Source organism: Marmota marmota, unplaced genomic scaffold (assembly GCF_001458135.2).
Source record: "Marmota marmota marmota unplaced genomic scaffold, marMar, whole genome shotgun sequence".
Taxonomy (NCBI): Eukaryota; Metazoa; Chordata; class Mammalia; order Rodentia; family Sciuridae; genus Marmota; species Marmota marmota.
In genome coordinates, this window is record NW_026000249.1 from 28,648,484 (window position 1) to 28,661,725 (window position 13,242).

At 36.7% G+C, this 13,242-nt stretch overlaps 1 protein-coding gene across 2 annotated transcripts in view; it reads left to right on the plus strand.

The window, feature by feature from the left end:
* Nucleotides 1-13,242, plus strand: part of Usp9x (ubiquitin specific peptidase 9 X-linked) — a 108,397-nt gene that overhangs the window by 39,928 nt on the left and 55,227 nt on the right. Inside the window, exons 12-14 of one of the 2 annotated variants that reach the window (XM_015488111.2) lie at nucleotides 2,978-3,184; nucleotides 3,903-4,039; nucleotides 6,003-6,151. In XM_015488111.2, coding sequence (XP_015343597.1) covers nucleotides 2,978-3,184; nucleotides 3,903-4,039; nucleotides 6,003-6,151 — 493 coding nt within the window. The remainder of the gene's footprint in view (nucleotides 1-2,977; nucleotides 3,185-3,902; nucleotides 4,040-6,002; nucleotides 6,152-13,242) is intronic. The other variant, XM_015488112.2, reaches the window with a different exon arrangement.

Consider the following 13,242-nt stretch of genomic DNA (forward strand, 5'->3'; position numbering starts at 1 on the left):
TATTACCACTTTATTTTAAATAGAATTGATTCATTAGATTGATATGTTGTTCTTAAATAAAAATACTTTCATAGAAATCTCATTAAACTGTCTCTGGTGTGAAGGACTTTGCCACTGTTTTCTTTTCCAATGAGGACTTCATGTTTTGCAATGGTAATCATAACTTATAAATAAGGAATGTCATTCTTTTTAAAACTCAGGTTATTATTTTGGGTTGTCCTCCCCTCATGGTGTATATTTTGGTAATAGACTTAAGCAAACTATAGAGCTACAGGAAGGTTGATTACAGTAGAAAGGAAGGGTATGCAAATACCATGGTCCTGAGGACAAATGCCCAAGCTGCATGTGACTAAATGGAAATAGAATTCTTAAGGTAACCCAACACCCCTATAATCATATTTGCATCAGTGCCATCTTGTGCGTTTTAAGGCCATGTTGTGTAATAGTCTCTCATCAGTTGGTAGGGTTTGGTTTGTAAAATCCCAAGTGCTTAGTGAATTTGTGGAATAGAAGACCTGTCCGAGTGAGGTGGTGCACCCCTGTAATCCCAGAGGCTCAGGAGGCTGAGACAGGAGGATCACGAGTTCAAAGCCAGCCTCAACAAAAGTGAGGCTGTAAGCAACTCCATGAGACCTGTCTCTAAGTGAAATACAAAATAGGGCTGGGAATGTAGCTCAGTGGTAGAGTACTTGTATAACATGTGTGAGGCTCTGGGCTCAATCCTCAGCAGCACATAACAATAGATAATAAAATAAAGATATATATATCACTAGGTATGAAGCCTGGCAGTATGTATGTAAGCAGATTTCCCAGATGAATCCTAAGGATGTTAAAGTTGTAAATTAAAGCCTCATCCAAAAATCCACTTTGAAGGAATAAAGTATTGAGTGAATCTTTCATGCAGTTTTTAGTACCTTATTTTTATGTATTTCATACTTGTAGAGGTAAAACTTTATACATTTTCTCCTGTCCATTGAATTACATCAAGACTGCTGAGGAAAAACTGGAATTTGTTACCATGGGCACCCTACAGTTAATTTAGACTGTCATGGGTACCCTATAGTTAATTGCCATTCGTTTTTAATCTTGTGATGACTTCTAAAATGGTGGCACATGACCAGTGATGGCCATCATGGACTAAAGAGAGGAATTGGTTATTATTACATTCCCTGGATCCTCCTCAGGGTGGTCTAAATACAGTAAAGTCTAAATATAACAATCACGGTTTTTCCCTTGGCTAAAAAATTTTTATTTGGACGGGGGGAAAGCATTTGTCATTTTGTAGCAAGCACATTTTGTCGCCCCTTTCCCTGGCCTTTTCTCTTTTTTATGACGTTGATTAAATCTAGCAATTCTTATGGAATGTATCTCGAAAGTTTCTAGTACAGATGATTAAAGGAAGTGTGAAGTCTGGATCATTTTGTAGTTCTTCATAGATTGCAACCAAGTGATCCAAACTTTCTTGGTTAGACTTTATAGGTCCTTGGCCCAGAGTCTGGTTTTTAAATGTTTGAGTTCTCAGAAAGTCTTTGTTCTTTAATACATCAGTTTACAGTTTCATCAAGGGTTTCATATCCTTGGCAGAACTTGTTTTTGATTATCTGTGTGTGAAAAGTTACCTTATGGTTATTAGTGTTTATGTCTTGGGTCAATAAAGAAATCAAGCATGTTTTCGGGTATTTTTGAGCTCTTCTCCTTATTTTTTTTGCTCAATGCCTGTTAAGTCTTTTTGTCTACCTTTTCCCCTATGGTGTTGTCTTTTTCTTACTGAATCATAGAAGTTTTTGGCATATTCTGAATGCTAGTTCTTGTCAGTTCAATAGTTAAAATTTCTCCGTTTGTGGTTGTCATTTTCAATCACCGTATGGTTTGTTTGGATGAACACATGTCCTTAATTTCTTCTTTTCATATTTAGTTATCTGAGTCCACATTTCTAAAAGATGAGCACATGAATACTTACAATGCCATTATCACCAAAAGAAATAACAATTTCTTTACATCATCAAGCAGTGTAAAATCTTACAGGTGTCTCACGTTATACTTGATTTTAGAAGTATGTTTGAGTCAGGATCCTAGTGTGATATTTTTCTCTTCTTTTTAAAAATTTTCTTATTTATTAATTTTAGGTAGACAAACAATATCTTTATTTTTTATTTTTATGTGGTGCTGAGAATCGAACTCAGTGCCTCACACATGCTAGGTGAGCATGCCACTACTTGAGCCACATCCCCAGCCCTTCTTCTTTTTTAATATTTATTTAGTTGTAGATGAACACACAGTATCTTTATTTTTATGTGGTGCTGAGGATCGAACCCAGTGCCTCACACATGTGAGGCAAGCACTTTACCAATGAGCTACAACCTCAGCCTGTGTGATATTTTTCTTTGTGAATAATTTAGACTTTGTCACAGACTCTTTTGTTTTCAAACATGTAATGCAGATTGTTCTATCACCTTTTTGCATTCATTATGAAAATGTTGATATATGAATTTGTCTTTGCTCTCTTCTATAAAGTCACAAGTAGAGGGTCAAATCTTAATTCTCAACAGACTATCCGCCCCCCACCACTAGAGACACACACACACACACACACACACACGCACACGCACACGCACACGCACACACGCACACGCACACAGTGTGGAAATAGTTATCACAGGAGGGTGGGGGTTGCTACTCATAGGACAGTCTCTACAACAAAGAAGTTTCCTGCTCAAAATGACAGTAATACTGAAGTTAGGAAACCCAAGGTAAGATGTTTAACTCTAAAAGGAAACTTTTTTCTATTTTCCTGGAATTTGACTCTGCTCCATGAATACTATTGTCGTCTTTCATATTATCACTTACATAATTCTGTGCTCATCTATGTTTTTTTTTTTTCCCTGATGAATTGAATTCAGTTAACTTGATAACAGTGCATTAAAGAAGCAGCAACCAAATAGAGGTTGTTTTCACGTCACTGAAATTATTTTTCTAGGCCAGTTGGACGAATGCTAGTAAAAAGCAACGCGAAAAGCTGCTTGAGCTGATTCGACGTCTTGCAGAAGATGATAAAGATGGTGTGATGGCACACAAAGTGTTGAACCTTCTCTGGAATCTGGCCCACAGTGATGATGTGCCTGTAGATATCATGGACCTGGCCCTCAGTGCCCACATAAAAATATTGGATTATAGTTGCTCCCAGGTAAGGATGTGCTGCTTTTCTCAATTTTTGTGGCCTTCTCTTTCACAGTTAGAATAGCTTAGCTGTAGAACAGTTCCAGGTTATTCTAACATTGTTATTTTTCAAATTATCTTCAGGAATTGACTTTGTTTGAATAAGTCTGCCTTTTTTTTTTTTTTTTTTTTTTTTTACTTAGGTATTTACATCAAGGTTTAGTGAATCATCTGATTCTCCTTGGGAGAAAGATAGTACAAACAAAAGACTATTTAATGGTAGTATTATTAAATGTACAATGCAGAAATACCAGTTTCAAATAGATCATAAGACATGCTGATTAGGGTCTTCAGAATTAAGAGAAATTAGGTTCTCTTTGCTCATAGGAGAGGTAAGAAAAAATTGATATAATTTCCTCAATAGTACAACATTTCATTTAGGGTATTATATGTTAATCTTCAATCCTGTGATATGGCAAAATCTCAAAACACTGGATAAGAGGCAATACCTTCTGGCAAACATATATTATACCACATTTGTTTAATAGTGCTTTACTTTTTTGGAGTTTTGGTAGTAAATGTGAAATTAAAACATAGTTTTTCAAAAAACATTAAACTCTTTACTACAATTACAGCATAATTGTAATGCTAATCAGACGAGAAAAACTTTTATAATTCTCTTAAGTGTGAAGATAGAATTCTTCCAATTATAGTTCTATATAAAACATTGAAATTGTTTGTTTAAGGACCGTGACACACAAAAGATCCAGTGGATAGATCGATTTATAGAAGAACTTCGCACAAATGACAAATGGGTTATTCCCGCACTGAAACAAATTAGAGAAATTTGTAGTTTGTTTGGTGAAGCACCTCAAAATTTGAGGTAAGACTTTTAAACCTAGCCAATTTTACTATATTTTTATGTATGTATTTTGTTGAATAGAAATAGCATAACAAATGGTAAAAAACAGATTTTAAAATTTTAGTGTGGCGACCTAAACTAAGAGGAGGCTTAGTTTGTCATATCTGCCTTCTTTTTTTATTGATGAGAAAGTGTAAGGCACAATTAATGGATAAATGTCAGAATCAAGCTGATAATATTGCCTTGTGGTTCTCTATTCAGAGGTATTTTATTTCCAGCAAGTAGGCCAGACAGTTTTATGGCATGTATTGTGTCTGTTGATCTCATTCTTCATTTGATTTTATCTTTCTTGCATTCATTGTTTGAATCACCATACTACTACCGAATAGTTTTCAATGTAAAACCTTTTTCTTTTTTAGTAAATTTTTAAAGTCAATTTCAAACATTAGACTTCATGGACATTTAAATAATGGAAGATAACAAAATATGATCTAAAATTTTTATTTTAGTGAAGTTTCCTTTTAGTAGCTTACTGTAATGATTTGTCTTTAAATTTTCTGATAATAGAATTGGAACTGATAATATTAAAAGAAAAATAATATGGACAGAAAGAGCTTAGTGTAAGGAATATTCACAATGGAATGTGAACCTTGTGTCAAACCAGTCATTTAAGCTTATGAACATTCTCTAAAGGATCTATTTTTTTTTTCTTTTTTGTACAACATGAAATAATGGAGTGGGGCATGCTGGTGCACAATTGTAATCCCAGCAACTGGGGAGACTCGGGTAGGAGGGACTGCAAGTTTGAGGCCATACTTAGCAATTTAGCAAGACCCTAAACAATTTACTGAGACACTATCTCAAAAATAAAAAGTGTTGAGAATGTGGCTCAGTGGTAAAAGTGCTCTGGGTTAAATCCCTGGTACCCCCCCCCTCCCCCGCCTCCAAAAAAAAAAAAAGATGGTGCACACCTATAATCACAGCCATTCAGAAGGCTAAGGAAAGAAGATCACATGTTTGAAGCCAGCCTTGGCAACTTAGCTAGACCATCTCAAAATAAAAAGGACTTAGGGATGTTGCTCAGTTGCTTGAGGGGTAAATTGCCCCTGGGTTTAATCCCCAATACTGCTGGGGGATGGGGGGGGGGGAGTTAAATGATTGGCAAGATCATTTCCATGTAATTCAACTCTGAATTACTATGATTATGCCTAAATAGAAAAGGTCATATATATGTTAGCAGGTGAACTTTGTCTCATTTTTTCCCCCTTCAATCTGGAAAAAAATAATAGGAAATTAGAAAAGCTAGAGGTATAAATTAGTGGGAAGAATTCAGACACTTATCTTACTAATAGTAATATTTTATTTGAAGAACGTACTTCAAATGTTTGGCCCACCACATATATAGTTGTACATGTACATAGACAATAGTTCCCAACTCTTCAAAGGACCGGTAGTTATCTTCACTAGATGAATAATAATGGCTATGAAAGTTGACTGGTTGCCTATGGCCAAGTTTGCCAACTAGTGTCACCAGAAAATGTCTTGGCCACAAACCGAGTATCCTAGTATGTACCTTGAGTGAGTAATAAACAAAATTTTTATGAAAATATTTCTTTGGTTAAACTCGTCACTAGCAGTTACAATGATAGTCTTGGAAGGAATGTTTCTGTTTTTATAATTATGAAATAATCATGAAACCAGACGCATATACTTTGGTACTATTGTAGTATGGTACTAGAAATCAGTCATTGAACTAGACTCCCTGTGGGGTGAAGGTAGAGAATACTGATGCATGTTTTTTAGTTAAATTAGAATAATTTTTATTTTTTGAGGCATTGCTTTCTTTTAAATTGCTTAATATTTCTATTAAAGGAAGTAAATCGTCAAAAGTATAATTTTTAAAGGTTTTTAATTACTAGCTAAAAATTTAGATGTGTAAACTCTTGAACACAACAGAGTTTAATTGCCTAATTATATTGTGAAGTTCTTCTCGTTTCAGTCAAACTCAGCGAAGTCCCCATGTATTTTATCGCCATGATTTAATCAATCAACTCCAGCACAATCATGCCCTAGTTACTTTGGTAGCTGAAAATCTTGCAACTTACATGGAAAGCATGAGACTATATGCTAGAGGTATGTACTATAAGATAAATTATGGGAAATAACAGTGATTTCTTTCTTATATTAATTACATTAGAAATGACTGATCTATTTTAAATGATACATGGTAGTTGGCTTTTGAATCGTGTTCCTTTATGGACTTTTGATTACTTTCAGTGTCAAATCTTACACATCCTAAACTCCAGTCTAACATTTTGAGCCTGTCGACTCAGGGCCTGCCTTCTCCTCTTGTTGATTTCTTTATCTGTCCCTATCTGGCGCACACTGCTTCTCTGTACTACACTTGGCTGTTATCTTTGTAGGTATGTACTTGACTTCATTTTCAACCTTTGAATCTTTACTGCCACCACCTTTAGCTTTTCAAGAAAACTTTTGTTTTTTCTAAGTCTGGTTTTGCACATATTAGTTTTTTAATAATCCTAAGTCTGTTTTATAAGTGCTTCAGACTTTATGAATTCAGACTTCATGGGGAGAAACAGGAAGCTACAAGTACCTGGATGTTTACATTTGCTTTAAAAATGTGAAATTGTTTAAACATGTTGGAATGAAGTTTCCTATGGTTTCAACAGACCATTTTTAAGTGCTTGCCATATATGGAACTGTGTCAATGCTTTTTTTTTTTTCTTTTTAATAGTTGTGTCAGGATTGTTTGTGTGCTAGAGTATAGATGAGTTAATACACATCTGCCCCCCACCATCACCTTATAGTTTGTTCCCAGAGCCATAGATAACTTTATATCATCGTTGTTAAAGACAGACTTGAACATAATATTTACTAAACATAGCACTCATTTAACATGTTATACTAGGACCTGGAGAAGCCAATAGTGTATGTGAAAAATAATTACATTTGCAATACTCATTATTTGAGAAGCAGAGTAGACTCAACATTGTTGAATAAAATTCCATAGTACTTATAAATCACCAGACTTTTGCTTAACCCTTACAATTCAGATAAACACAAAGGAAGAATTAAGCAATTCTTCAGATGGCCCTACTGACTTTGTTGCCTTTGTTCTTCCTTTTTTTTCTCTTTGGATCATTTCCAGATGGTAGAACTGGACAAGCAGTCTAAGAGTTAGGCAGGTGATGGGCATCAGACAGTGACCTTTTATCATTTCTGTCCTGTGTTCCTTATAAGCAGCAGGCTAGAACAGTGAAGGCAGTATAGGCGTGCAAACGTGTGATACACGTTCTATACCAAAGACAGCCAAAATCGTGAGAGAAACTAGGTTGAGTGCAGTATACACACTACGCAAATACCCATACTTTTGTGCTCACATTAACATAACTCAGACTTTTGATTACAACCTCATTTCTTTGTGGTACAAAGCCTTCACAGTTGCCAATGCAGCCCGTCCCTCGTAGTTGGGGCCATATAAATGAATGTTTCAGTGCTATTATTTACTTTATTTGTACTTTTATTGTCCAGAGTGGAGGAATCTACTATTGGGTACTCAGGAAGTGCATGTGCACTTCAGACTCATTATCAAATTTTCATAAGTTACTGCCTCGGGGCTGGGGTTGTGGCTCAGTGGTAGAGTGTTTGCCTAGCATGCGCGAGGCACTGGGTTCGATCCTCAGCACCACATAAATGTAAAATAAAGATATTGTACCATCTAAAACTTAAAAATAAATATTTAAAAAAAAAAATAAGTTACTGCCTCATCTCAATTTCAGGGCCATAAGAATTTTTGCATTCTTTAGTTTCCCCTCCTTTTGCTGTTTGTATCTCCACAAAGCAAGAGGTGTGAATCTGCATGATCAGATTGTCTTAAGTTTGAAACATTGACCTAAATGTATTGCTCTACAACCTTAGTAACTTATTTATGTTAAAGCAATGTATGGCCCACAGTAAGCTCTCGATTTTTTTTTTTTGTAAATTTTAAATTTTTTTTTATTATTAACCTTTTTATCTAAATTCATGGACCATCTCATACCTTCTGTTTCTCCTAACTCACCTTGACACCATTTCTTCCTCTAATTTATAATACTGTTCTTCTAATGAATAATGATTAGCATGTTAGTATGGGGGAATATTTTTTTTTTTTTTTTTGGGGGGGGGGGAATAATTTTTAACACTAGTGAAATCCTATTCAAATTTTCACACCATTAAGTCATTTATGTGGTAACCTTGTCTACCAAGATTTCTGAATTTGCAGTTCTATGGTAAATTATGTCTTTTTTTGTCCTCTGCATAATATAAGAGTGGTATGAATTTCATTAGGTATGAGATAGACACATTATTCAACCGGATAACATCAGACTTGCACAGTCACTGATATTCTTAATTTTAGATAACCATTTCACTAGTATTAAGTATTCTGCCCATATTTCATCTCCACTAACATCTTCACATTTGGGGAAAGAACATTTCCTAGGCGCGGTCACCTAATTCTACCTCATATCTAGATAGAATTTAATGACTTACCTTTGCTGTAGATCACATTTTTGCCTTCTGTTTTCTAAGGACTGCCACTTCTATTACCCATTCCCAGCCTCTTATATATCCAACTCTGACAGTTTTTAGCAACATTTTTCTACCTAAAAGGAGGAGGAAAGGGGCAGGACATGGTGGTACACACCTGCAATTACAGTGACTTAGAAAGTTGAGGCAGGAGAATCGCAAGTTTAAGGCGAGCCTCAACAACTTATTGAGGCTCTAAGCAACTTAGTGAGACCCTGTGTCAGAAAGGGCTGAGGATGCTTAGTGGTTAAGTGCCCCTGGGTTTAATCCCTGGTACCAAAAAAGAAAAAGGTGGGCAGTGGGATTCTTCCTAAGTGGCATTAACTACTATTGCTCTGTCAGGATTCCGATACTGGGCTGAAACATTCCTACCCATCAGCCATGAAGTACTAGGTCTGTGTGGCTTCTTGTGATTTTAAAAAATGAACCATTATTAGCCATTTTGTGAACAGTAGGCATCTCTCTGGAGAAATAGCTATTTCAAGGTCTGGAGCAGAGATAATATAAGGTGATCTTTCAAGATCTTATTCCAGAAAGCAAGAAAGTACTCAAGACACAAGTCAAAAGGACAGAGTGGTTGGCTTTTGCTGACTAAAACTTGAGTCAAAATAATGAAAATAATTAAATCCATTTGATAAAATGTGAATGTGTTGGCATAAAGGAAAATATGAACTAATAAATGCAAAACATAATGCATGTAAACCAAGGGATGAGGGGTTTAAATTTTAGAATGTTGGAATAAGCTGCCTGGCAGACCTTCTTAACAAAACTGCCAATTAATTGGGGGAACACAGAAAAATCACTTAAAGTGTCTAGAAATAGTCATCAGGGGGTTATAGCAAATGGAGAAATATGTACTCAAGAAAATCTATTTAAGGAGAGGAAAAAAGCAAGTCTAGTATGTGAACCACACTTGCTCATTTTTCCCCACACCTGCTCCTGTAGGGCTCCAGTTTTACCTGGGGAAGCTGCAGGCTACTGATGTTTCTTACCCTGTTCAGCTCCGTGTGGCAGAAGCTCCATTCCTGACAGATCTGTTCAGGAATGAAGTTCTTTTACCCTGTGCAGTGTCCACTAACAATGTGAAACCTTATTCCAGGGATTATAGGCTTAGAAAACTTGGGTCCATCCCTACTTACTCCTTGGGTGAAAGTTTCATGTGAGAAGGGACAATCTGAGAAAATCAGTGGATTCCCCTTTACCCCACACCAGCACCTGCTCATAAATCAGGGATATCATTCTGGGAAAAGCTGGTTGCTATCCTACCTATAGTGGCACAGGTGTTCTGCCCAGACGAAGAGAGAAGCTGTGAAGATGAAAAGCTCAGCAGTTAGATTTGAAGGATTGACTGTTTAGTCCAGAGCATGCCATGTCTAATGAAAAAAGTTGAGATTTCTTGAAGAACAGTTAAGAGGGTGATTGTTGTTCTCTTGTACAAGCAAAACTTAGGAGAGCAACCAAAAGTTTAGATCTAGATAAAGAGAAAGGTTAGATATTGAGATCACAGTTCACTCAGAGGGACAGAAATGCTGTGTACCCTAGGCTTCACTCACCCAAAAGCAATCAGAGCAGAACGTGGGGCAGATTAAAAACAGTCCCCCCAAGCTGTACCAGGATTCATTAGCAAATGGTAAAGGCCTAAAGGGCACAGAAAACTCATATGCAACTCCTGACCGAACAGAACACTGGATGAACAATAAGATAGCCTGACTCAGGAAGAACTCCTAGGAAGCCAAGCTTCAAAATTGCATGTATTCCCAGCAGTCTGGAATAACTGCCTCTTTTCTGGAACAATTGAAAAGGGAGCATCCAAGTTACTAGGACCAAAAAAAAGTAATAACTGTAATAACAGCCTCTGAGTCTCACATATACCCAGTGGTTATGGATAATAATCTAGTGAAGGGGTCTCAAGTACAAGTTTGACCAATAAAGGGTTATACTGACCCAGGAGCGACCCCTACATAGCCACGGTAAAAGATAAAAACAAGGGGAAAACCCGTGAGCTGTCAGTGGCTGAGCACCATGACTTCCGATAACCCAGTAAACAGTATCCAAGTTGCTGCAATATATTTCTAAAACATCTTCATCTCAATGAAAAATGAGGCTTCTAAACACAGAAAGATGTGGCCCAGCAGAAACTGCCTTGGAAGGGGCCCAGATGGTAGACTTTGTAAAAGACTAAAAAGTACAAAGATGCCCAGAAAACTGAAGGAACCCATGTCTAAACAATTAAAGTAGTAGTGAGGTGCAAGCCTGTAATCCCAGCTATTCTGGAGGCTGAGGCAGGAGGATGGTAAGTTCAAAGCCAGCCTCAGCAACTTAGCGAGACCTTGTCTCTACATAAAATGTTAAAGAGGCATGGGGTGGGGGAGGCTATAGATGTGGCTTAGTGGTTAAGCACTCCTGGGTTCAAGCTCCAGTACAAAAAAAAGTAATAATGACAATGTCAGAATATCAAAGAAATTATTTTAAATAATAAAGGGAAAAAGGCAACATGTGAATTCTTCGCTTTAAAAATATAACCATAGGCATTCAACAGATTTGAGCTGGCAAAAGAATGAATCAGTGAACTCAAATCAATTGGGATTATATAAAATAAAAAACAGAAGAAAAAGGATCAACAGAATCTCAGGAAGGTATGAGACACAAGCACATCAGCATACATCTAATGGGAATATCAGAAGATAGGTAAGAGAAAAGGGAACAAAAAAAAGATGTAACCATTGAAAACCTCCCAAATTTGGTGAAAGACCCTACCCTATAAGTCCAAGAAAATAGAATTCCAAGTAAGAAAAATACAGAGAGGCCCAATCTTGGATATGATAGATAAAATATTTTCCTCCTCACAGGAAACCCTAGTAACAATTAACAGCTGACTTCTTGTCTGAAACATCAGAGGCCAGAAGGCAATTGGACAGCAGGTTCGAAGTGCCAGTGTTGAGGGATGGACCCAACCATCAAGACTCTTGCATTCAGTAAAAGTGAAGGCCAAAGAGAGAATTCATTATTGTCAGACTTGCAAGAAATCCTAAAGGAAGTAGTTAAGTGAAAAGCAAATGACAGCAATGACTCAAAATCTTTAGGAAAAAAGGAAGAGGAACACTGTGAATTAACTCATTGTAATGGTTATCTATAGAACGCTCCACCCAATGATAGTAGAAACTACCAGTATTATGTAATCATCTCAGTAGATGCAGAAAACACATTTAATAAAATCCTGTGACCCTCTTATTATAAAAATGCTCAATAAACCAGGAACACAAAGCAACTCAACACACAGTAGTGTACTACTTCATGCTGAAAGACTGGTTACTTTCCCCTAGAATTGGGAGTGAGATGAGTTTCTATATTCTAGCTGCTTCTGTTGAACACTCTATTTGACATTTTATGCAGGCTAACTAGGTACCCCTGCCACCAAAATGTAAAAAGCTTCTAGATTGAAATGGATAAAGTAAAAGACTATATATGTTTATAATACCATAGGATATGAGTAAATGTGTTCAACTGCATTACAGGAAACAAAATTAATAAACATTAGGAGTGAAAAACCTGAAAATGAAACAATGAAACAGTTTTAATTACAGTAGCATCAAAAAATAATGAGAAATAAACGAGAGGACAGGAAGTTACAAAACTTTGTGATTATTTAGGTCTCTTTTTTTTCAAAGCCATCCTGTATTCATGGCGTGGAGAACTTTAATATTGTTGAGGTAATGCTGTGGTTTGAATGTGTCACCCAAAGTCCATGTATTGGAAAATCCAACAGTGTGGGGAGCTGGGACCCAAGAAAAGGTGATTAGATCATGTAAACTGATGTCCTCATCAAGAAAGCAAGTTGGATGTTGCGAGAATGTGCTTGTTTGAGAGCTAGTTTGGCCGGGTGTGGTGGCACACACCTGTAATCCCAGTGGCTTGGGAAGTTGAGGCAGGAGAATTGCCAGAAGCCAGCCTTAGCAACTGCTAAGCACTAAGCAACTCAGTGACCCTGTCTCTAAATCAAAAATACAAAGTAGGGCTGGGGATGTGGCTCAGTGGTAGAGTATGCCTGAGTTCAATACCTGGTACCAAAAAAAAAAAAAAAAAAAAAAATCAACAAAAAAACCCTCTTGTTTGGTCCCTCGTGCTCTTTTTTGGCCCTCCTACCTATCACCATAAGATGACCCAGCAAGAAGGTCCTCACCAGCTGTGGATAGTTCACATCCCAGCCTCCAGAACTGTAATTAACTCCCTGTTCTCTCTAAATCACCCAGTCTCAAGTATTCTGTCATAGCAGCGTGAAATGGAATAAAGGATGACAATAGTCCCCAAGATGATCTGCAGATTTAGTATGATCCCTATAAAAATTGCAGCCTGCTTTATTTTCTTGCAGAAATTGACAAAGCTGATTCTAAACACAGAGGGCTCAAATAAAACAAATTTCAAAACCAAAGTTAGCAGACTCTAACCACCTGGTTTCAAAACGTACTGCAAAGCAACAATAAGACATTGTGGTGCTGGCACTAAGATAAACGTATCTGTCAGTGAAGTATAATTGACAGTCCAGAAATAAACCCTCACATTTATGATTAAGTTTTACAAGGGTGCTAAACCTAACAGTGGAAAATGAACAGCCTCTCCCCCCCTTTTTTTTTTTTTAC